The sequence below is a fragment of the Podarcis gaigeae genome, assembly GCF_964106915.1.
Source record: "Podarcis gaigeae genome assembly, chromosome: 7".
Lineage (NCBI taxonomy): Eukaryota > Metazoa > Chordata > Lepidosauria > Squamata > Lacertidae > Podarcis > Podarcis gaigeae.
Genome location: NC_139683.1, coordinates 18,917,421 through 18,943,933, shown reverse-complemented (window position 1 = coordinate 18,943,933; position 26,513 = coordinate 18,917,421). Strand labels below are relative to the sequence as shown.

The 26,513-nt window shown below is 40.8% G+C and overlaps 1 protein-coding gene across 5 annotated transcripts in view; it reads right to left on the bottom strand.

Moving 5' to 3' along the window:
- Window positions 1-26,513, bottom strand: part of CSMD3 (CUB and Sushi multiple domains 3) — a 580,687-nt gene that overhangs the window by 95,361 nt on the left and 458,813 nt on the right. For all 5 annotated transcript variants that reach the window (XR_014566768.1, XM_083748860.1, XM_083748861.1 and 2 more), the window contains 10 exons: window positions 26,023-26,226; window positions 21,829-21,953; window positions 19,320-19,416; window positions 16,817-16,921; window positions 7,937-8,055; window positions 7,501-7,570; window positions 6,789-6,905; window positions 3,923-4,132; window positions 1,940-2,128; window positions 1,524-1,701 (listed from right to left, as the gene is read on the bottom strand). Coding sequence is in view for 4 of the 5 variants with exons in the window: in XM_083748860.1 (XP_083604986.1) it covers window positions 1,524-1,701; window positions 1,940-2,128; window positions 3,923-4,132; window positions 6,789-6,905; window positions 7,501-7,570; window positions 7,937-8,055; window positions 16,817-16,921; window positions 19,320-19,416; window positions 21,829-21,953; window positions 26,023-26,226 (1,414 nt within the window). In the remaining variant the exon portion in view is untranslated. The remainder of the gene's footprint in view (window positions 1-1,523; window positions 1,702-1,939; window positions 2,129-3,922; window positions 4,133-6,788; window positions 6,906-7,500; window positions 7,571-7,936; window positions 8,056-16,816; window positions 16,922-19,319; window positions 19,417-21,828; window positions 21,954-26,022; window positions 26,227-26,513) is intronic.

Sequence of the window (26,513 nt, the reverse complement as noted above, 5' to 3'; positions counted from 1 at the left end):
AAAACGTGCCGAAAAGAAGTGCAAATGAGGAAGAGTGGGAAAATAGGCAATTATGTAAGCTATAATGAGCAAAGTTCAGAGAGCACCTGGTCCCAATTTCAGTGGAACTTCTGTTGAATATGTTTGTGTGCATTCTGAAAAATGAACAGAAATGCACATACATTCACACGCTTTCAAGCCCCCAATTCCACCATCCCTATTTTGTTTTATGATACACTTGGAGGAATTGGGATAATATCAGTCTGTGTCATCCTCACCTTCAAGTCCCTAAACTTGAAGATAGGAAGGTGACTCTGCTGTTCCAAGAGTTGTGCTTATAGTATTTTGGACTGTTCCCATCCTTTACTGTGGTGTGAAACAACCATGGAATATGTGCACACCACACTTTTAGTGTCCATAAGATTTCTGTCAAGTGTATTTTACAGGTATTTAATGTTCTGAAAACAATGTTTATGGAGCAATCTATATCTCCCCCTAATGTGCAGGTGAAATTCATTGTGGCTGCAGCTGTTAGCATTTGGTCACATTCATGTGATATGTGGTCATATTCAGACAATGAAACACTGACATTTGAAAGAACGTAAAAATAACAGGCCATTTAAAATTATGTGGCCCCTAACATTCTTGCAGATTTTTAACCAACGCAATACAGGGCAAAATGTCTGCATCTCATCCTGCTGCTCTTTTTCTTTATTCTGAATTTTTGTTTTAAAATGAAACGTATAGAGGTGCTCTTCAACTGTTGGTTGTTTTTCAACCTATTTCTTGATTTGTACCAAGTGTCTAGTTATTTCACAGGATGCTATCAACACTGCTTGAAATTTGAATTGGATAAATAGCATAAATGTAAAACATGCTGGATGGATTCAAAAGAACATGACAGCCTTCTTGGATAGAAACTTCAGTCCATCTACTCCAGCATCCTGTTGTTCACAGTGGTTAACGAGATGTCCCTGGGAAGCAGGACTAGCAGGACATGATGGGAATAGCCCACTTTCCCAGTCCACATCTGTATTGGAGTTGTTGCTGTTGTTGTTGTTTTAAAAAATATAAATACATTTTTACTATTTTTTTGTGTTGCCTCCTTGGAAACCTTCACCAACCCTGGCCTTACTGAACTGGCTGACAATTAGTTTTAGGGCCCAATTCAAAGTGCTACTTTTGACCTATAAAGCTTAAATGGCTCAGGACGGCAATGCCTCAATGACGGCCTCTCCCCATATGAACCGACGCAGACCCTGCAATCATTATCTGAGGTCTGTCTTCATGTGCCTCCTCCTCCTTGAGAGGTCCAGAGCATGGCAACACGAGAGCAGACCTTTTCTGCAGCGGTTCCCAGTTTGTGGAATGTTCTCCTCAGGAAAGCTTTCCTTGTACCTTTGTTACATATCTTTAGGCACCAGGCAAAAACACTACCTTGCCTCACCAAAGCAAGGCAAATCAAGAGGATGCATCTTTTAAACATTTGTGTTCCTAGGCATGCCAGATTATAAAATAAATGAATAATGTTAATTTCTGCTTACCAGACAGTTATGAAATCATATATTGGCTCCGTTTGAAGGACTGTAAAATTTATATAAATTCCATTCCCTGGTGGTACTCTTACAAGCCAAAAACAGTCTTGGAAGTTTGGGTATTCATCAGGATAGCTAGGAGAGTATATTGTGCCATTCATTGCTGTAATATTTCCTCCACAAAGAGCTATGAAAACAAACAAAACCAAACAGATCACCAATAAAAGTGATTATGTGCACAAATTCTATCGTTTCTCAATTCTCCAGCAGCCTTAACTACCATGTGATGTTGCAGCCCACTAACCATCCCACTCTCTCAAGAAGACCATTTCTGATTCAGCTCAAATTTGTCAACAGACTTAATTGGAATACAGTTAATAAAGAGAAAGTTTCCATGAACTAGTACTTTTCTACTGAAAACATACCTTCACACCTTGGCAGAGGATGGTTCCAATTACGACTTATCCCATGAAGGCATGTAAGTGCTGAATGGCCAATTAGAGTGTACCCAGCAAAACACTCAAATGAAACAGTCTGCCCAACAGTGAAGTCAGTTCCGATGACAAAACCATTGCGAAAGGGCCGTGGGTCAGGACAGCTTTGCAACTGATATGCTGAAATGAAATAGTAAGGATATTTTCTATGCACCAGAACAGAAAGTCTTTGTACAGATATTTTTCTTTTTAAAAATGTTTAAAATAAAAGACCTTATAAACTCTTCCAATATGTTATGATGCTGGGTATACTCTGATGAGTCACAACAATGAACCCAGTTTCCCTAACATTTTTCCACACACACTTGAAATATGCATACTATCACTGGTTCTTCTTGTTTTATTTACTAAAATAAAAAGCCACAGAAATGAAAGGATTATATACCCCACTTCCCAAGAAAGTGTTGGAAGACCCTGTTCTGCTCAAAGGGAACTAAATGCTGTGGTTCTGCCAGCACAACAGTTGTGTACAATTGAACTTTCCCTTTCGCTCCTGTTCCCTCCAGTCTTCAAAATCAGCTCCAGAAGGTTGGGAGGTTCTCTGGAGCAGATGGGCAGAAGAGGATTCGAGAGGAAATGGAGTTGTCATTCTGTGAGTAGATCTCTGCTTTCGCATCACTGGAAAAAACCCAATATGTCTAATCTGCTACCATGTGCAAAAATATCTAAAGAGTACAGATGGCAGGCTTGAATACACAGAATTATGCTTTCAGATTTATTAAATTTATTATTTATATACAGCTTATCCATTCATATTTTTAGGGTTGCAAAAAAGAGGATACATTTGCTGATTTCAACTTTTAACTATGGATCTCTATGGAGATTCTCATCATGAAAAAGAGGATGTGTCCTGGAAAAAGAGGGCATATGGCAGCCCTATATGTCAGCAATGTCCAACCGGTCGACTACGACCGAGAAGTGGATCATCATGGTGTTCCAGGTCGATCACAGGAGTTAAAAAACTGATTGCCCTGTTTCTCATTAGTGACCCCGGCGCTATTTCCCATCTCCGCTGCTGGTGCTGCTTTGAAAGGTTGTATTCGCTGCATTGGCGGCTGAGTGTGTGAAGGAAAGAGGTCAGCTGAGTGTTGAGTTATCGATTTTATACAATAGTTCCCCCAAAAAGCTCAAAAACTCTGCTTATTCCCCCCTTTAAAAAGCTCCAGAATTTTGGCAATGGCAACGGGTAGATCACTGCCAGTTGTATTATACTGGGAGTAGATCACAGTCGCTAGAGAATCGGAAGTGCCTGCTATAATGTGGTCTACATAAAAACAAACCACAGAAAATGAAACAAAACAATAAAATTATCCTAAACCCAAGCACTGCTGGAACTATAACATCTTACCATTTTGTCCACACTTTGCTTGTCCTGCAGTTTTCCATTTGCCCTGTGGCCACTTTCCCTAGGAAAATATGCTCTTTACTGCTGAATCGGAGCAAAATCTGATTGACGTTTGTTCTGATTCAGAGATAAAGAGTGGGCTTTCCATGGGGAAAGTGGCAGGAGAAGCGGAATTGTGGACGAACCCTTAGTCATACACCTGAAGTACATTGAGATGCCTGTCTAATCTCAGTTCCACAGGATTGGCTCCACTATCCTGAGTGCATGGCTTCTGTTCACCAATTGCTCTTGTACCCAGGATGTGGCTCTCCTCAAGCCACAAAGGCTCATGGTGCTCCTACTTCCTTAGGAAGCTGGTGGACGTTGCAAATACTTCCAGTCATGCTAAAGCAATAACCTACAGGTGGAGTTTGGTTTTCTTCACTGGCCTCTCCTTCTCCCCACAAACCTTGGTCATTACCTTGTGCCCTTCACACTGACCCCTTTGCTTTCTGTTTAGCTTTTTCTCATCCTCTGGATAAAACCACATATTTTACAAGTTTCTAAAATAAGTACTTGAAATCACTCACCTTGATATACAATATGAAACCCTTGTTTGTTCTGAGAATAGTCACTGTGAAAATATAAGCTAGTTTCATGGGTTGTACTGAAGAGAGAAGCTGGTATTTGAGGGCCACTGAGTCTCCCAATCACAGTACTAATATCTGTTGACCCACTTCTTACTTCCAAATAATCATGGATCGTCTCCGTTGAAAAATTGGCAAATTGCAGATGAACACCTGAAAAGCAATTTTGGATAAACAAGTATGATGAAATATATCAACGTTTGGGGTAGTAATAATCCATAGAAATATATGTGGTGATATCCAACAACAGTCATGCTCGGAGTAGACCTACTGAAATAAATGTATTTAAATGAAAGTCTATTGATTTGAATGGGCTTTCTCTTAGCATGACTTAGCTATCCCCTATAAATTCTGTAAAAAACAACAACAGCAATCATGAGGATGTCATATTACTGGAAGGACATGCAATCTGATTCTGATGTTTTCATTCGGTGACCACATTTTACTTAAGTCACTCAGAGAGCAATCCTATAGCATACCTTCCCCCATCCCAGGGACTCAGTCGACTGGGCTGAGCATGATGGATATTAAGCTGATGTAAGCCCAGAAAAAAAAAAAAGGGATTTCAGAGGTTGTGGCAGGGGTGGGACTTAGGTTGGATCCTGGCTCAGTACCTGGCAACCCAGCAAAAGTTCATATATCAAAAAGAGTGGTGTAACTCAAAAACTATTTTAACAGCTTAACCTTATGCCAGCTGCTTTTGTATAGCATTGCTCCCTCAATCTCTAAACACATTCATCACCACATAAGTTATATAAACAGAATTTAAAACATTCATTCTGACTCACCCGGGTACTGAAAACAACTTCTAGATCAAGTTTTATCATCACCCTTTCCCCCCTTTCTTTTAAAAATTGATACGCAGATTTCAGTTAAATTGGAAAGTAACATTCCCTTTGCTTCTTGCTGTGCAATTTTGCCTCCATACAATACTTACCCTATTGCATTTCCAAGGAAAGGTTTTATTTTAGCTCTAAACGTGTATATAATTCATCCCATTTGCTCTGAGTCTCTGGGGTAGAATCAGTTGAACGAATGTATGAAATAAAGTTAATTATTTTGGGACCTTTTGAGGGACTATTCCATGTGGCAAGAAAATAGATTTACAAAATATTTTTACATCAATTAATAATTTTGATACCTTATAAGACAAATTTACTGCAAATTACAGTAAGAACCAAACAGTTTCCATTCATTGGATACAGACCTCAGAAAGCTGTGAATTTATATCTCATTGAAAATGATTAAATGAATGCATTCCACTAGCATTAAAAGTACATTATGTATCTTCAGCTGAGATGGAAATCCACTGCGTCCTAACCTACTCATCCTGGCTGATCTTGCATAGGATTGCCCCTCAGTTAGGACCATTGATTTCAGTGGGTCTACTCTAAGTAAAACTTAGGTGACTACCACCCAGTGTAAATAATAGTAGGCAAGTTGGACTGGTGATCTGACTCAATATAAACACAGCTTCCTCTGTTCTTAAAATAACAAACTCAAAAAGCTTATATGTTAATAGAGGAGAGATACCATTCAAAAGTAAGGTATATACAGTGGTGCCCCACAAGACGAATGCCTCGCTAAACGAAAAACCCGCAAGACGAAAGGGTTTTCCGATTTTTTAGCGGCTTCGCAAGATGAATTTCCCTATGGGCTTGCTTCGCAAGACGAAAGCCCATAGGGAAATCTCCGGGGACAGCGGGGAAGCGCAGCGCGCCTTCTCCTCTGTTCCCGGACCTGTCCTAAGGCTTGCGGTGGGAGGTCCGGGAACAGAGGACAAAGCGCGAAGGGCTTCTCCTCTGTTCCTGGGCTTGCGGTGGGAGGAGGGTTTTTCCTCCCACCGCAAGCCTTCAGGACAGGTCCGGGAACAGAGGGGAATTTGCGCAGCGCTTCTCCTCTGTTCCCGGGGCTTGCGGTGGGAGGAGGGTTTTTCCTCCCCACCGCCAACATTCAGAACAGCATTCTGAATGTTGGCGGTGGGGAGGAAAGCCCTCCTCCCACTGCAAGCCTTCAGGACAGGTCCGGGGACAGAGGGGAAGGTGTGCAGCGCTTCTCCTCTGTTCCCGGACCTGTCTTGAAGACTTGCGGTGGGAGGAAGGTTTTCCTCCCCACCGCCAACATTCAGAAGGCTGTTCTGAAGGCTGGCGGTGGGAAGAAAAGCCCTTCTCCCCCGCCAGCCTTCAGAAGAGTTCCCGCCTAGGCTGCGGATAGCAGCCTGCTGCCGCGCGCGAGGGGCGCTCTGCTTAAGAGCGCCCCTCGCGCGGGGCAGCAGGCTGCTATCCGCAGCTTGGAGAGCCCTCTGGACCTCTTCTGAAGGCTGGCGGGGGGCAAAGGTCTTTGTCCCCCCTGCCTGCCTTCCCAGGGGCTTTTAAATCGCCCCGGACAGCGGAGAAGTCCTCCGCTGTCCCGGGGTTTTTAAAATGCTGGGGGACAGCAGCGAAGCCTTCGCTGCCGCCTGCCAGCATTTTAAGATCGCCCCGGGACAGCGGAGAAGTCTCCGCTGTCCCGGGAAGGCAGGCGGGGGGAAGCAAAGACTTTCGCCCCCCGCCGGCCTTCAGAAGAGGTCGGGGGACAGACTGTCCCTGGACCTGGTCTGAAGGTGGTTTCCATAGGAACGCATTGATTGATTTTCAATGCATTCATATGGGAAACCGTGCTTCGCAAGACGAAAAACTCACAAGATGAAAAGACTTGCGGAACGAATTAATTTCGTCTTGCGAGGCACCACTGTATTTATATATAAAAGCACTTACAAGAACAAGAGTACAGTGATAATAACAAAAAGTCACACTGGATTAATACATACCAAAACCAATGGGAAGTTTTATAGTCCATGTACAGTCCAGACTGCTAGGATAGTTCCCAGGAAATCCTGGGCTGAGGATGACTCCGCTGAAGTCTGACATAGAACCACCACACTGTGCTACAAAAGGAGAGAGAAATATAAAGACATAATGCAAAACAAGATTAAAATAACATTTAAAAGTTAAGCTTGCCTTCTCAGTTTGCTAAATATGTGACTTTTTAAAAATCTAAATTTGAATATTATTTTATGTGATGAAGAACATGGCCTCTAACAGAACTCAGGGCAACGACAAGCACTGAGGTGTTGGCATGCTGCCAGGTACCCCAAGATTAACAGGGTGTGTGTGTGTGTGTGTGTGTGAGAGAGAGAGAGAGAGAGAGAGAGAGAGAAATCTAAAGAGAGAGAAACCCATCCCCACCCCCAGCAAATAAAAACAAAATCCAGTGGGAGAATAGAGGATGTTCAGTGGCCATAGAATGTTAGGCATCTGTTGGGAGGGGAGAGAAATGAAAAATGAGGGGAGGTGGGATTGCTTGATTGATTTCATTTCTACCCCACCCCCTTCCAAAGGATCCCTGGGTGTCTAAAAACAATGTAATAAAAATGATACAATTAAAATATTGTTGCAGGTTCAACCTGTGCTTTATCTTAAATGTTTCATTGTCTGCTGTTCTTTCATCTTTGGAATTACAGTGTTGCACAAAAGACATACCTAAGCAAATTGGAATGGGATAATTCCATCTTCTTACTGGTCCAGGCATGCAGGTTATATGTGAATGCCCCTGTAATGACAAGATAAACGTTTTCAAATTTAGCAGTCTACCAATGCAGTACTGTACTGTCATGACTGATCATTACAATGTTGTTTCCCAGATCACTTCCTACAAAAGGAAGTATTAGGGAGAAAGCATATCAGGTCCTGGACATTGGAATTGACTAATCAGGTTCATGGGCTTGGACATCTGAATAATAAACCACAAGTACCTCATCTTTTTCAAGCTAGGTGTGCTCTACTGGAAATGGCAATTATATGGTTCAAATCACAAAGCTGAAGCTCATTACTATACATTTTATATTGCAGACGCATTATGTGAATGCTTACTTACAAACAAATCAAATTATACATATGCACGCTAAATAAAATCTACCTGGAGAGAATATCCTTGATCACACTGGAAAGAAACCACATCGCCAACCATGTATCTGTCTCCAACTTTAATTCCACTGTTGGGGGTCTGAGGTTCAGGGCAAGAGTCCAAACCTATAGCTGTGAAAAGTTAAAAAACTTAACAATGACAAAATAAATTTCCTCCATTATAGAAACAGATCCCCAGACATATGCAGCACACAGTTGCTCAATTTGTCAAGCAAGTACACCCTGAGATTTATAACAGAAGAATTGCAGCTATTAAGTGGTGCTTTTCAGAACCTCAAAGAATGCTTTCCACATCATCCTGCACGGCAGGGGGCTCCTGAATATTTCAGAGGGTTCTGGGAAGTGTTTTAGGATAGCCTTGCCGGATCAAAATAGCACCTGGTACAAAAGGACGGTAAAGGAGCCAATTGCCAACTATGCTTCAGGAACCAGACTGCATATGCATGTAAGTCTCCAGCATTCACAGTCTGGTACAGTGCTTCCATCTCGTCCCTCTGCATCCAAGTAAAGAGCATCTCAAACACAGACACCAGAAGCTATAGTAGGATTATGTGGCCAGTTCTTGGAGCTACTCAGCTAGAGCTAGAGTGATTCACAGTTGTAACTGGGAGGAGTGGGAAGCTAAACAGCGTAGTCTCGCAGCAAAAGGAAAGAGTCAGGTTGAAATAAATTGAAATTGAAATACTTTATTGTCACTTGTACAACTTGTATACAGTGAGATTACTCGAGCACCCCCCCCCACTCAGCTCTCTTAGTGTTAATTCCCCTCGTTTACTGATGCACACGCACCAAACCCAAAGGTCAATTGCCCTGTTGTTATCTTTTCGTTCAGCAGCTTAACCGCCCATGGATAGAAGCTGTTCTTTGCCCTGTTGGTGCGACTAATCATGCTTCTATATCTTCTGCCCAAGGGCAGGAGATCAAGAAAGTGTCGGCCAGATGCAAATATAGACTAAGGACATAAGAAGATCCTGGTTGGATCAGTCCAAATGCCCATCTACTCTAGTGTCTTGTTCTCACCAGACGCCAATGGGAACCCAGCAAACATGAGAGAAGTGCAAAACCACTTTCCCCATTTGTGTTTCCAGCAACTGGTAAAGGAACAGAGACCAGGAAGAAGAGAGAAACAGGAGTGATTGAAAGGTTTAGTGGCAAGCAAGGGGACAAAGCATAGTGGAGCAAGCCTAATAATAAAAAAAGTTGCATACAGTAGACTGTTGGCGGCTTGGATTTGGATACAGGGCGGTATAGAAATTAATTAATTAATTAATTAATTAAATAAATAAATAATACTCTAACTCAGGCAGAGGGTCTTCTTAGTAGTGGCGCCCGCCCTGTGGAATGCCCTCCCATCAGATGTCAATGAAATAAATAACTACCTGATGTTTAGAAGACCTCTGAAGGCAGCCCTGTTTAGTGTAGTTTTTAATGATTGATGTTTTAATGTACTTTTAATCTTTTGCTGGAAGCCGCCCAGAGTAGCTGGGGAAACCCAGCCAGATGGACAGGGTAATAATAATAATAATAATAATAATAATAATAATAATAATTATGCAACAAAACCAGATGAAATGGGAACATAGTCCAGAATATTAAATACTTCTTTACAGTTACAAATTGCAGGGGATTGAGGGTGTGTGGTATGTGTGTCTATTAGGAAAGCATATCCACCATTATTCATCTTCTCATTGGGGAGCATTTGTTATTTTTCTTTAGGAACCTCTGATGTCTAATAATTGTCTAGGTATCAATGGCAAGCAAACCAATTTGGGGAGGGTGATTTGAAAGAACTGAAACAGCATTCTGCAGCATATCCACAGAAACCCCTGTGAGCAGAAAGGAGGGTATGAGTTCCTTTCAGGAGACAAGATTCCAAAAGTGCTTCAACCACAAGTTTAATAATCATCAAGATCTCAAGTGTTTAAAAATTAAGCATGATGTTTAAATATTCAACGTGAAGGACTTGCTTCTGGTTGTAAGGCCAGCATTAAAATTGGCTTAAAACTGAATAGGCATCACTTACAAAAGGGTTCCCACGTTGCCCATGTCTGAAAAGCTTGCTTGTAAAGTAACATTCAGCCAAGTCAGATATGCCAATTAAAAATAAAATAAAAAGCCTTTTCAAATTACAGCTCACATAGTGAAAATTACTTGTAACTATTTGAACTTCTGTGGCTCTGGACTAGGGAAATTGCTTGGGGGTTCTTTGAAACTATTTATCTTAATGCTGTTTTGGAGACTTAGCACAGCTGTTAATGGAACCTAAACAACTGAAAGTAACAATCTACTGTGTTCACTTAATAAAAACCTTGTTTAGATGTATATTCAGCTTAATCGGAGGACCATTTGTGGCCTTGCACAGAATAACAGTATGATAAACTCTGATGAAACCACGCTATTTATTGTGCAGTACTAATTACTTAACCATTTAAACTTGCTGCTTGTTGAAATCACATAGGAATTTATTCCATGGTTCAACAAAGTTACAATCCATAACCCATCTGCAGCCTCTATAAGGTTAATCACTATGCGCAGGCACATGGAATGTGCACATTTAAATCATTATTTGGCAAACGGCCTAGCACATTTCACTAAATCTTAGCCGAACCGATCTCGCAGCACAAGTGTGAAGATATAATTAAATAAATGTATAACTGCAAAACCTTAGAGTTTGATGGCCAGGGATTCGGACTCAGAGGCTGAACCTGAGGAATCCCAGCCTGCACAGGAGTCCCCGCCTCCAGGTCCAGCTGAGCCGGGGCTGGGGCATGAACCTGAAGAGTCCTCACCGGTGCTGGATCCTCAGGAGCAGACACCAGCTGAGTCTGCTCTGGATCTGGAAGTGATGGAGGACCCATTGCCTGCAGGTGCTCCACTCTCAGCCCCGTCAGGGGAAGAGGAGGTTGCCTCTGGGTCCGGTAACCCTCCAGCCTCTCCTGAGCTACAGAGGCTCAGGGCAGAGAGGCGGAGGGAACTAAGTTATTGCAGAAGGAGTGTTTGCCTCCATGCCAGGAGAGGCGAGTCACCTGTGGACCTGGGCCGCCCTATGCGTCGGGGCAGATAAAAGCCAGCCAGCCCAGTCCCAGGTTGTGGGAGCAACATTCCTGTCCAGTTCTTTTGCCAGAGTTCCTGACCTTACCCGACTCTTTGCCTTGGACCCCGCTTCAGCCTTGACGGACAGCCTCCATACCACACCCTTGACCTCGGACTGGACTTGGACCATGCTGCATGGTAACCCCCGGGACCAGCACAGGAGTAGGTAGAAAATAAATGTAACATGCATGCCCATCCCCGACTGCAGTCACAAGGGAGACCTACAAGGGCTTGTTCTACATGGCAATTTTGAATCCTCTCTCTTTCCACCTGTAACTCTACTCATCTCTGAAAATTGAACAAAAGTCTCTTATTCTAGCTAGGGTCATGGTGATGTTCAGTGTGTACACTACCCCAGCTAACAATACTATGAAATCCAGCATTTACAAAACTGTGACATGTCAGCTTCCATTTAAAAAATGATTTCCCACCACGGCTCAGAAACAGGGTTATACAAACCTGTTTTTATTGCGGCTTAATGTGGTGCCTTCCATAGTTCCAGTTACAGATAGGTAGCCGTGTTGGTCCGCCATAGTCAAAACAAAAAAAAAAATCCTTCCAGTAGCACCTTAAAGACCAACTAAGTCAGTTCTTGGTATGAGCTTTCGTGTGCATGCACACTTCTTCAGATACTGGTATCTGAAGAAGTGTGCATGCACACGAAAGCTCATACCAAGAACTGACTTAGTTGGTCTTTAAGGTGCTACTGGAAGGGATTTTTTTTTTGTTTTTTACTGGAAGGATTTTTTTTTGTTTTGTTTTGACTATGGCAGACCAACACGGCTACCTATCTGTAACTGTTTTTATTGGTTATGGATACACTTCTTGGGTCATTCCTTTGAAGCCCAACTTTGAAAAGTGACTGTCTCAACTGAGGAGGAAGGATGGCTATGACTCTGCACCCAGGATAAAAGAAAAACTCAAGCACCTCAGATCATAGCTGTCAACTTTTCCCTTTTCTTGCGAGGAATCCTATTCGGAATAAGGGAATTTCCCTTTAAAAAAGGGAAACGTTGACAGCTATGCCTCAGATTTTAGCAGGTATTCTCTGCTTCCCTCTCAAATAACTTTGGCCTCCAAATACTACACAGCAACATTTTAATGCATTTCAAAAATAAAAAAATATATATATCAATTTAAAGATCTACATATCAGTTTTCCCATACTCGATGCAGTCTGCATCCAAATGTAATTAAACACAACTCCACCTTTTAAAAACAATAATTAAACATCGAATACAAACAAAAAATCCTAAGGCAGCCACTGAAGAAAGTCTGAGCAGCCTACAAATTGCTTCAACAGTTGAAAGCCTTCAAAAACACACAGATCTCACAACATCCCTAGAAGATCACAAGAGGATAAACAGTCTTTAACTGTTATTAGGGGGCTGATTCCAAAGCCTTGGAGGAATTACGTAAAAGCTTTGCTCTTTCTAGTGCAAAGCAGGGCCTGATCAACTACAAGTGTGGCAAGGACTCATACAATCTCTAAGGTACATTGCTCCCAGGTCATGAAGGTTTTAAAACCCAGGTGGGCAAGCTGTGGTCCAGGGTATTCATGGTTAGTTTACATAGAACACTTTGCCTCTGGCTCTGGCTACCTCATATGTACCCCATAGATTAGGTCTGGGAATATGAGGCCAGAGAGAGAGAGAGAGAGAGAGAGAGAGAGAGAGAGAGAGAGAACAAGAATCTTCTTCTTCCCTGGTTTAAGGGTAAGCACCAGCATTCCAATTTGCTCCAATGCAAGACTTGACATCTTTCCGCAGGTTCTGCAAGACAGAGCTGTTCCACCAGGCCTTTGGCCAGGGCACAGCCTGACTCCCTCCCTCGGCAATCTTCACGGAGCTCTGGCCCAATGGTTGCCAGTGGCTTCATTTGAATTAATTTTATAATGAATGATTTTAGAGTGTTGTGTTGTACTTTTGTACTGTTTTATTGTTGTTAGCCGCCCTGAGCCCAGCTTCGGCTGGGGAGGGTGGGATATAAATAAAATTTATTATTATTATTATTATTATTATTACTATTATTATTATTTTATTTATTATTTGTTGTTTAGTCGTTTAGTCGTGTCCGATTCTTCGTGACCGCATGGACCAGAGCACGCCAGGCACTGCTATCATCCACTACCTCCCGCAGTTTGGTCAGACTCATGTTTGTAGCTTCGAGAAATTATTATTTTACTGGCAAGCAAATTGCAGGTGTGGATTGGAAGTGAACTTGCAGGCCGTGTGTGTGTGAAGTCTAAAGGCCCTCAAACTTCTATTGCTCCATACCAGGGTACTGATCTTGATCGGGCCCCACAGCTGCTATTTCTGAAAAATAAAAATAAAATCTGTGTACTCAAGCAACATGTTCCATGCCACATATACCAAAGTATATGTGCATTTTACCAGCTTCTCCACAAGAATATCTTGGGGGACTTTGTCAAAAGCCTTACTAACTATCTATCTATCTATCTATCTATCTATCTATCTATCTATCTATCTATCTATGATTCATCTGGCACGAGTTGTTTTTGAGAAACCCATGCTGCGGTTTTATTTTCCACAGCAACATTTTCTAAGTGCTCATAGACTGACTGTTTAATTTTCAATTCTCGGACTTTTCCTGGTTTCAACATCAAGCTCACTAGTCTGTAGTTGCCTAGGTCTCTCTCCCCCTCCCCTTTTTTGAAGATGAGGAACCATTTTCCCATCTCCAGTCTGCAGGAACCTCACTATTTCTCCAAGAATTCTCAAAGTCTATAGACAAAGATTACATAGTGCTGAGTTATAGCTGCTTTTTTCACCTGCTCTCCTTTTCTGAAGTTAATTGTTCACAAATACCCTTTTAATTATTAATATAGCCTTTTAAAATGAGTAATCCCAAATGAAACTGGAGGAAAGCATAGTTAGGCTACATATTTCTTTAAGCAATTGCTTACTCTTCCATTTTTTTAGTCATCATCTCTATTTATATGGATTTTTTTGTCAGTTACTGATTGTTAAAGTGACAGATATTATCTAGTTTGTAGCGCGCACACAGAATTCATGTACATTTTTGTCTGAATAGATAATCAGAAGAGCACATAGTAGATACAGGGATATTAATATAATTGAGCACCCAATAAATCTCAGAATACTATCCTGCTATTCCAATTCTCCACCTGTAACCAATTAATTAAAAAGGAAAAAAGCTGCGGGCAGCTGACGAAGAAATAAATGTGTCAACCTCCCCCCACCCCACATGTTTCAGAGAAAAATCTATGGATCAGGTCATCTTGGACAGCAACATTTATGACATACCACAATGTGAGAGAGTTCCTTAAAATCTTCCTTGAATTTGCTTGTATAAAATTCACTCCATGTGTTATAAGAAGACTCTTGCAATACCATAACGTGGGAGATTGTGGTTGTCATGATCAGGCTTAGTGCATGATTACATATATGTATATATGTTTACATACTTAAAAAAAAAACCAACTGGTTTATCATTCTTCATTGTCTAAAGGTTTTTTTATTGTCATTTACCATGACCACAGAGCTGTGGACTACCTCTGAAATCACCTGACACTAGGGAGATGTCTCTCGATATTATCCATCCCAGTCCCTGTAAAGGAGACTATATGGCCCTTGGAATGTTGAGAGACTGGAACTTCTATCAGTCTTTAGCATTTACCATGCTGGCTAGAGCTGATGGGAGTCTGGACTCCAGCAGCAACTTGAAGGGCAGGTTTCCCATCTCTGTTCCACTCCTTTACTTCCTAATCAGACCTCATGCATCAGCTGACTGCCCATGTCTTTCCTAAGGAGGTAGCCTTATACTAGATCTATCTAGCTCTACAGTCATCAAGGTGTTAGGCAGAGATCCTTCATTCACATTACCGGTCATCTGATCTTTGTTTAACTGGAGATGCTATGGATTGAATATGCAATGCAACTGCTCTAGTGCCGAGCTGTGGTCTTCCACCAGATTGTGTTCTAAAACAACAGTTTGAGCTTTGTCCACAGTTGTGACATAGATGGAATCAGCCTGTGAAATGTGCAGAGGAGTGAAATTGTTTCCATTCTATTTACTATCAATTGTTCAGCTGTCAATCATAGGTATGCAAATGAGTACTCTAGGCACCTACAAGATATATTCCAGGTGCAGTGACTGGAACAGTTACTGAGATCAATACATAATGGTGACAACTCCCTGAAATCTCAGCACTCTTTTCCTTTCCTCCTAGCTTTAAAACAACCAATTACTCCGATATCTTTGGAAACACGACAGCAAGGCAGTAAAATGCAAGGTGGAAGAAGAGGATTACATGACAGCAGATGAAACAAATACAAGTACACATCTCTATCATAACTACTGCTATCAAACATCCAAAATTCAACACTTTCTGGTTACATTGCAAAATGGTTGAGAACTGAACAGGCAGTAAACAAAAATCAGTCAGATATACTGATAACAACACTTCAGTTTGTGGCTCTGGTCTTCCTGAATTTATTTACTTATTTTTTAAAAGATACAAAAACTTTTACATCGACGTCCAAAGAACCTGAAACATGTCATCTAACACTTTCTTCCATCTATATTTTCCCACAACCATCCTTCTAAAAGCTGAGAAAGGTGGTAAATCCTAACAGGACTGAGGTCAAAATGGTACTTCTGAGAAACAATAGGGAAGTGTCAGCATGCTTGAGGTAACCCTGAGGTTTGCAGTAGAAGAAATACTCTGTTAAAACCTAAGACAGCAATCCCACAAAAAACATCCCAATGAAGTTCCAGCACAGTGGTGAACCTTGGTGTGCAAATTTCAGTGGTGTCCTGGGTGATGCCAAAATCTGGCACCTCTTCACCTTCCATTGGTGGTGGAACTGCTCTGGTGCCCCAGAAGCTACACCTAGTGCACCCTCTAGAGCCACCTTTGTTCAGCATGTTCAGTAGAGACAAAATGAAGACTGACATTTGGAAAAGAAACTGACATCGGGAACTGACATCGGAGCCAGAAGTGGAGGCAGGGCTCCCAAGCGATGCTGGAGAAGGGCCAAGCAGGGAGAGAGGGAACTCATCGGCTGGGGAAGGAAATCAGCGTAACACCAGGGATAAAGGGGGGGCGGATGGGGGAATCGGAGAGGGGGCTCCAGGACTCTTCGCCGGAGACCAGCGGGGAGAGCACAGGTCCTCCGCTACCCACACCCACCCTGCGCAGAAGACATCCGTGCAGGGAGAGTAGGCATAGACTTGGTGTCAAAGAACTTCTTTGCTGGAAGAAGTTCAAGAAACGCCCACTGACGGATTCTGCGAGCGACTGAACAGCCACGAAGTGAAGGGCTGTCCAGCCAGGAAAGGTTTAACCAGGCTACCTAGCCAGGAGTGGTGGCAACTTACGCACGAGCAACCCCATATAACCATTACACTGTGGTGGGTGAGGCGATGCCCTTTTGGTTTTCCGATTTTGATCACTAATACAGTTCAGTAGTTGCAATCTGTTATAGGACAATTCCAAAGTAACCACAGATCTACAATATTTTATAGGGGAATAATCTTTAAATTGTTGACAGAATTCTATTTGCAAGAGGTCATTCCACTTTAAAGACTGAATAACATTATGTGTAGCAGCAAGAGGAGCACAGGGTAAGCCAGAAATAATGACAATAATAATTTTTAAAAGGCAAATTGACACCCAATCCTGTTATGCTAACTCTGCCAACTAGATCAAGGCCTGAATGCTTTGAAGGCAATCCTTATTGTGTCCAAAACTATCCTGGCTTACACAAGCGTAACATATATCATATGTACATTACCTGTATACTCCAAATGGAATCCAGCAGCCGACACACTAATATCTGACTGAAAGTTTAGGTACAAGTTGTTGGATGTACTGTTGAGAAGTGGAGGTATTGTAGTTCCTGGGGGAAATGAAAATAGAAAAAAATCATGTTAGTACAGTGAGTAATTATGCTCCTTGGATTTTGTCTTTAAATGTATGAAATCTTGCACGCACACACAAAAATCAAGCATTCTCCAGTTTGTAGAATGACTCCATCTTACCACTATAAGGTAACAGTAAAATCACAGAATTGTAGAATTGTGCAATCTCAAACCCACAACCCTGATATTAAGAGTCTCACGCTCCGCCGACTGAGTTATCTCAACATGATTGGTTTAACTCTATTGTATCTTCTGAAATTTTGCTATAATTACAAAAAAAAATATAGCGGCAAGAGTGTTTGGCAATGGTTCAGGGCAAGCATCCAATTTCAGCAGCTCCTTTGCAAAAGGCTGCCAGTGGACCACTGGTACATATGCCATGCCCAACAATGCGACTGCCCAGCATTTTTCCATTGGCTTCCACTGCTCCAGTTACAGCAGCAGCAGCAACAACAGCACCACTCAGCACCCTCTCCACCAGACCCTATCAAATCGATAGCCCTACAGGCCAAGGCTTTGCATTTTAGGTAAATTAAGATACTGGATAACCACTACTGTTTGAAGCTGAACTTGGCTTCCATTCAAAAGTGGCACTCACCCACCATAGTTAATATGAGCATATGGGATCCCAAGCACAGAGAGCCATGAGTGTTGGCACAGTCAGGTAAGAAAGTGAGTGGGGGAAGGAGAAATTTAGAGCCATAAATTATGTCTCTTGCATGGCACTGGGACTCAGCTTCAAGTCCTATTTCTACTTCACACTCGCTTTAATATCTGCCTGTACTAGAGCAGGAAATATAGGTTGTGGTTAGGCTTGAGCAAGAATGGAAAAAAGGGAACAAGCAGAACAAAGGCCAGAGGTACTCTGCACATGCCCACATTCTAGGGAAACACACATATATGAAAAATGGGAAGTTAACATCTAGGGATATGAGTCACAGACAGCAGATGTGGAGGACATTTGGGTGTACACATGGTCAAAGGCCATCATGAATGAAAGAGAAAGGAGTGAACTGTATAAGAAGGAATAGAGACATGTCAGGACACAGCTGTGAATTCTCTTTGACTGTTCCTCTGCCTCTGAGTTATGAGCTGGAGAGTATGGGATACTGGACTGACCGATCATCATTGCCACCTTTAATCACTACTACCCTGAGAATGTAAGAAGTGTTTTCTTTATATGCTTGTGTGAAATTTTGTGCATGTATCCTTCAAATAAAACTCTTGGTGATGGACGATAACCTCATTTGTTCTGTTTGCATCATAAGCCTAGCAGCTGACCAAAAGCTGCACAGACCAGGTAAAAAGTGACAGGGAAGTTATGTAGGAACCTCTAGGTTAAAAGTCTGGTACCAAATTTAAAAGTTTCTAAAATTAAATTTTTAGAGGGGCCTTTTTAGCTCCTGGGACTCTCCACCAGTGCCCACACTAGCTGACCACTGATGATGGGACTAAGTTAGCAGGAGAAAAACAAATAAGACTGGGTATTAGTAAAGCAGAAAAAGACTAGAGTATTGAAAATTCAGAAAGGCTACATGTTCCAGAGGACAGTAAATACTGCTGAGAGTTTGAACTGTACGCTATTTATTACTTATAGTATATCAAAGGAGTGGCCGAACCATGACTGGAACACTTCAGTAATCCAAGCTGTTCAACCAGGCATCACATTCAAAGAGGCGGCAATTCAGATCAAGCAAGAGATATGATCTTATGCCTTCCATCTACACAAGAGGACTAAGGAAGCCCTGAAGGGAAAATAGATGATGAAACAGCAGCTTGATCAACTGAACAAGCCAAAGAAATAGGTTCCTAGGGTTCTTGGGCTAGTTTGAAAGAGGAAAGGAATGAGAATAATGATATAGCTAGTAATGGGGCAAGGAAGAAGAGGATGCATTGGTGACTGTGGTTCACAGGCACATGAATGGTTTTGTATGCAGAAGAATCTTAGATTTAGACATTTCAGTGGATCCTGGATATTGTGTTATTTGTATTCAACTTCCATCCAGGTTGCATAGTACAAAATCCATTAATAGCCAATTGTTTTTTGAAGTCTAGTATTGGTAAACAGGATCTGCTCTAGACGACAGATATTGGAAATATAATTCACACCACCCTGCACTCACAATATATGTGATGTATAGCAGCAAATGGCAATACAATATGTTTTAATGCAGACATCAATATATGGTAGCACTGGGTAATGAAACCCCAGAAATCTGGCATGCAGCTTTGACTCTCTAACTCGTTCCAGAAGATGTATTATGTATTACGTGAACCCAATTCCATATCTTTATAGCTGGCATCTTCAGAAGTGGCACAGGTTGATTGTTTATCATAAAAGGGAGTACCAGAAATGTAGTCATTCTTTCCATTCACCTGAATAGCTTCCAAGCCTCGGAGCATTATTATCAGCACCATCATAAAAATCCAAAGAGTCCCAGTTATGCTCAGTTGCAAAACTTATAACCTGTACCTATGAAGAAGAAAAAGTTAATGGCAAAATTATGAGAGAATTCCAAATTCTACAATTTCCCCAGATTCACAACTATCATAAAAAGTATATTTTCAGCAGCTATACTTTTTGCAAGTAGTGAAGGCTTGCAATGAAAACTGGGTTCAACTAGGCATGCAAGGTGAGTACCTCGTATAACATCTAATACTGTCCTCAGTTATCTCCATTTCTTCTGACATTGTAACATCCACCTATTCTACAAAGTACTGGTATTTGTGCTTGCTGACAGAAGTTAGCAATGCTTACCTAATAATGGTGGACACCCAAAAAGTTTTGCCCTGCATGAAAGGAGAGCTAGATGTATGGTAACAATGAGATTTCCAACCACATGTTCATTGCCAATAAATAAAGTTGGGACATGTGTATGGGTGAAGTAGTGGGAAGAAGGGGTACTTCAGTCATCCCTTATTCAGATATTTTTCCAAATCAACCATTGTCCATGGACACTTTCACCACTAGACTAGATGACATGTCTGGAACCACCAGGAAAAGAAGAGTGGGGGGAAAAGGCAATGAGGAAGGTTAAACCATCCTCCTTTTGGTCTCCAAATGCTCTCCTATTACCAATTTGCACATCAATGGCAAACATGATTTGGAATCCTCTCTTCCTTGCTGAATGTCTGCTTCTACCCGGAGTAATGAAATTGGGCCAAGTCTCAGTAGGTAATAAACATAAAATAATAGAAACAACTTCAAATAATGGTTACACACACCCCTAGACTCTATAAGCTTTTTCTGTATAATTTTTGCATACAATTAGCCGGGCTTTTAAAAACAAAAGAAAATGCAACAATGCACAAGCAACCAGGACATATGTGGTCTTTCAACTCTTGAAGTGGTTCAGCATGGGCAAACTGGGCCTACACTACCAAATTATGTGTAGAAATCCATTTTGAAAAGATTCCTCCTCCATTCTTACAACTAACAGACACCATAAAGGCCAACAAAGTTCTCTAAACTATGCTTATTCCTATATCCTGAGTTCTGGGATAAGGGGGGAAAAATAGTGTTTCCAGTTAATTGGGTATTTCTCACTGTTAACAAACTGGAAAAAAATGTTAGCTTTCTGAAAATAGAGTGGGTGGGAGGGTTTGTCAGGTCTTCATATAATTACATAGAGATTCTGCTGTGTGAAATATACTGCATAAAGGAGCTGAGGATGGTCACCCCCAGTTCTAAATATGAAACTGCCTTATAATGAATCATACTATTGGCTCATCTGATCTGGTACTATAATGGCAGCAGCTCTCTGGCCAGGGTACTTCACAGTTTTGATACCTGACACTTTTCTCTTTCTTTTCAGAGAAAGAAGAGATAAAAACTGGGAACTTCTTACACCCTTGTGCAAATTCATTGAAACAAACAATGTAGTTTATTGTACAAAACTCACATATACATGTACAAAACTCACATATATGTACATTAGTAATGGATATGACCCCCACTATTTTTACGCAGAATTTGAACATGGTTTGGCATGGAGTCTACTAGATTCAAATAGTCACTGTTGATTTTTGGATCCCTGTACCACACTTGAATCAGTGCCTGAATGAGCTTCTTCAGTCTACAGCACGGAGGCAACTTTTGCATGTAGCCCACAAATTCTCAATGCGATTTGTGTCCAGGGAATTCCCCGGCCAATCAAGTACCTGTATTTGCTACTCTGTCATGAATTTCTTCACCACTTGCAATGTGTGACAGGGGGCTAGGTCCTGCTGCAATATCCCAGTACCGTCAGGATACCTCTTTTCCAGCTCTGGAATAATTATCTTTCATAGAACTTCAATATATTGTGGCGAGCGCATCATTCCTTCTATTGGCTGCAGGCTTCTGACAGCATAATGATCAACTGACTTTTCATGTTTGTTTTGAGTACAGGATTACGCGTAAGATTGAAAACATGCTTTGTGTCAATTAATTTGCACAAGGATGTAGGGTCACCAGGTGAAAAAGAGGTCAGAACTCCTGCCACCTTGACAGTATTTGCAGAAGAGGTAATTTTACCACTTGTAGCTAGTAAACGAATGGAAGAGTTCAAGAGTGCTCCTCTGACCTCACCTTCATGCTGCCATTTGGAGCCTGGCAGGATTTTGGATCATGCAGCTAAAATGTCATTAGTTCTAGCACCTTAAATTACCTTTCATATATTATAGTTATAAAAACTGTTAAAATTGTTAAAATTTTAATCTTGATATACTAAAAGTAATATTTCTCAACAGGAATGTCTCTCACAGTAAATTGCTCCAGGAAAAAGGTTTATATCTATTGTGACAGTTGTTAATTGCCTGGTTTGGTTTGAACTCTTCATGCCCTCAGTTCTTCCAGAGATGAGAGCCTATACTGATATCAGAAGAAAATTCTATGTGTTCTTACTTGAATTCCAGCTCCTTCAGGCACTGTGATCTTCCAAATACAATTCAGATTGTTGTCATAAGGCTCAGGATAGCCAGGAGACAAAATGGTCCCTTTGCGCTTAGTTAAAATTCCTCCACAGGGCACTGGAAACAAAGGCATAAAATGTGGGAAGAGGTTCCCCTGTATTTCATTCATCACAGCAGGGGATAGGTTGTAACAAAACCTTACAGAATTACAAACATGATTGATCTGAACAGTTTTACAGTATGATCCTATAGTTCAAGATGGCCTCAGGAAAAGAAAACACAGCATTACACCCACCCATCCTGGCTTGGATGATATTGTAAGACTCTTAAACTGTTCTAACACATCTGATATATACACACAATGGCTGAATCTGGCATTTACACTCAACAGGTATCATCCACTTCTGCTAAATAATACATTCTGTAGTCATTCAGGTTTTGTATGTGGAATCAATGAGAGTACGATTAAGGAATGGTAAAATGTACTGTCTATTGCAAGGCAAGGCTCTCTCCGGAGTTAACAATAGAAGCTTAACCAGAACTACTCAGAAATTAGTCCTATTCAATGCAACAGGGCTTATTCATGGGGTTAGGGTTGCAGTGGACACTTTTGGAATGGGGGACATCCCCAAGGATCTGATACTGCTTGCTAAGGTGAAGTAAGTATGTTTGAAAGATCAGCTGTTCATTACAGTCACCCTGCTACTTAGAAGGTGTACTGAATCCCTGAGACAACTCTCTGCCTTGGGAGAGTGTAGTCTACAGCCCTATAAAAGGATGAAGGAGCAAAAACACCAAGGGGAGCAGACTTGAAGAAGGGCTTGTGTCTTCCCCAAGCTGCCTCCCCATTTGCAACACCTAGCTGAGAGAAGCTAATCATTATCTGAGAGGAAATGAATCAATCAGTCCATATTTTATTTATTTACATAATCTATATGTCACATCGTCGTTATAAATTTATGTTCTGAGGTTGTCTAAGCAGACACCTAAGGAAAAAAGAAGTACAACTTTTATTGACCCACTAAAAAGCTGGTAATTGTGAGAAATAAGAATGGATGAACAAATAATGTTGTTGCTGATATTATTTTCTTTGTAAATAAAACCCATGACCCAGAAATCCTAGTGTACTTCTCCAAGTCAACAACAACAATATCAATAACAACAACAACAACAACAACAACAACAACAATAATAATAATAATAATAATAATAATCAGGCATAGGCAAACTCGGCCCTCCAGATGTTTTGGGACTACAATTCCCATCATCCCTGACCATGGGTCCTGCTAGCTAGGGATCATGGGAGTTGTAGGCTAAAAAACATCTGGAAGGCTGAGTTTGCCTATGCCTGAATACTACTACTACTACTACTACTACTAATAATAATAATAATAATGTATGACCATCTTCCAGGGATTCTTTAGCTGTAATTCCTGCATGGGGGCGGGTTGGACTAGTTGATCCTTAGAATTCTATGAAAGCATATTAATTTCCCTTACGAAATCTGGAACCATTGTTTCCCCATCTGAGAGCTCCAAGTCCTAGCATCCTTTAATAAACTGTGTATTTATTTGGGGAGGGAAGTTCATTGGATATGCTTTAAAAGCACAGTGTGGATCTGCCCTCACTTAATATAGTTTAATACATGTCTACTCAGAAGTAAGACCTGCTGAGTGCAATGTGACTTAGGCCCAGTTTTCTTGTATAGGTTCACAGCCTTAATATGATCTACAGCGTGGAATACAGAATAGCACTCTGATTAGCTAGGGCATTTTATTTTAACAGATTAGGCCTGGGGAGTTTTAGCCTTTCTTGTTCAGCTTTGAACCCATTTATGATGCAGGTTTCAGTCTGAGGATTCAATCTGAGATTAAAAGGCAGTAGGGCAGTGTCAAAAAGGGCTTCTTAGAGATGTAATGAGCCCTCAGGGCTTAAATAAAATATAGCCTATTTTTTTCTGTCGCAAAGCAGCTCCATTTTTTTAAAAAAAAACAGACTTTGCTGGAGTCCAATGTTACTTTTGTCAAAACAGTAAAGCCCACATTTGTGTAACACACAAAATAAATAATGACAGTAATAACAGACATAAACAGAAAGAACTCATAAGGGCACCACACTGATATTTGATGCTAAACATGAATGATACTTGCGGTCAAGAAACTAGACATTCTAATATAACCACATTAGACTGTCATCTAAATACAGATATTCTGCTGGTATTATAATGGCTTGGAGAAATGATTGATGAGAAGTTTTATCAGTACCATTAGCAGCCCATGCATCACTCCGGTGGAACAACATTATCAAGTCCTTGAGCTCATTTCATTAGATACAAAAATGAGGACTTGAAGAATATGTAGAAGAAGGAAACTTATCTGAGTAATGAATGTAGGAGCTACATTTTGTAGTGCATATAACTGATAGAATCTGTCAGGGACTACATGAATAAACTAAAGGTCAGTGTCACTTAAACAGTTTAAATAATTACTGGTAAAAGCAGGAGCAGACAGAATGACTGATAGCTGATATCTGTAAGGAAACATTGAGGCAGTTGCTACAGAGCTATGGCAATGTAAAATGGTCATGGCTAGCATTTCAATTATTAACCTGATTTTCTTCGAGCAGTTTTAAGCTCATGCATATTTATGACCTAGATTAGAAGAGTGATATGCACTAATGAAGAGCAACTACCTTCCTTGGGTCAAATTAACTTTTGTAATTCATTTTATTTATTCAATTTATAAGCCATCCTATAACAATCGTTCTGTGGGCAGCATGCAAGTAAAATTGGCTCCGAGATTAAAATCGCATGGTCATTTTTAAAAATTCTGCAAAAACACAAACAAGACAAACATCCTTAAAATAGAGATGAAGATATTAAACAGCACAGCCCGAAAGAATTAAAGCAAGGGAAAGAAATGAAAAAACAAAACAAAATGAAACTAACACCATAGAGCTAAAAATAATATCAGGGCACTGCATAATAAAGCTGGTGCAGATGTTTTGGACTACAAATCCCATCAGACCCATCAAGCAGGTTGGCTGAGGCTGACGGGAGTTGTGGTCCAAACATTTGGAGCGACCAAGTTAGTAAAGAGTAGCCTAGAACATCTGGAAAAATGAAATGGTGTTTGATGCTGAAAAGACATGTAAGTATTTAAATGACCTGATGGGCCTCCTTGGGGATGGACTTCCACAACAGAGATGCTACTGCTGGAAAGTCTCTTTCTTTTGTAGCCACCCATTGCACTTAATTTGATTAAGGCACCTGAAAGTACCTCAGCCAATGATATCAACACATGGGTAGGGACGGATACTAAGGTCTTATGGGATGGGTTTAAATTTTAAAAATACTAAAACCAGCCTTTGAGATCATAAAAACCCTTATATAAGACCCTCCCTCCTCCCTATTGATTATCTGGTTATTTTTTAAAAAAATAAATAAATCAGCTAAGAAGAATTGTCATCATGAAGAAACAAAGCAAACTTTCAAATGTTGCATACTCGTAAAAAAAAAAAGAAGAATTTAAACAAGTCTAAGCAACTTAAGGCAGAATACAAGATACTGAGAAACTATGAGCAATGGTGCAGGAATGTAGAACGAATTTGCTCTCCTATTCTTAGAAGTGATGATGGAATGAACACAGTAGCAGAGTTCAGCAGTCAATATCTTAGGTATGGTGTCTCTGAAGCAGAGTTTTGAGTATGTTGGGAGCTGCAGGATGAAATGGAAGTCCTGCTGTGTGCAGAGAAGCCCACTTCCCTTGTGCATTGACACCATTAGATGTAACCCAGCAAAATCTTGGAAAATGTAAGTGCCATAGACAGAAATAATAGAGCAAAAGGGTAAACAAGTGTGTGGGTTGAACACACTATTTAGAGAAATTGCAACGTTTCCCTGGAAATGTGTGAAAATGATGTGACATTTTCAGAATCCTGTGAGTTTAGTGATTCTGTTTAAACGGTACAGTATTTTCTAACATAAGGAGAAAAATATTAACATCTACAGAAAAGAAAGGGTGGGATTCCTGGTTCTCTTTAGTGATAACTTTGTATAATTCAGCATATAACAGAAGGCCAGTAAGGCATGGGTGCTGGCAACAGTACAGGAACAAATGTGTCAGTACTTGATACTTCATTAGACAGTAACTAGACCTTTACAAAAATACAACTTTTAACTACTCACCAACACATGTAGGAAGGGAATCATTCCACTGTGCCAACGCATTGGGCACTGTGTCACATCTAATTGCTATTGATCCATAGAGTATGTAACCTGGATTACACTCAAAAAGAACCAATGAACCAACCGCAAACTCATTTCCAATTCTTTTCCCAAATCGTGGCTCCGGCACCGAACTGCACTGGGTTGCACTTGTTCTTGGAACCGCTAGAAACCCACAAGAAATGGAATGTACTGATTCATAGTGCAAAAATATTTTTTTAGCCTGCGCAAACATTTAAAATACATTTAAAATTGGGGCTTTTTAAAAATCACATTGATGCAGTTCCTGAATGTATATATCAGTTTTATCTTATATAACGAGGCCTATACTTATAAACGTTAAGTAAAACAACAGTTCTGATTAGATAAAAGAGCTGTCCCTATGAGCCCTTTGAAAAATCACGCTGGGACTGTACTGTACATTAGTCGGATAAAAAAATACCTGTGATGCA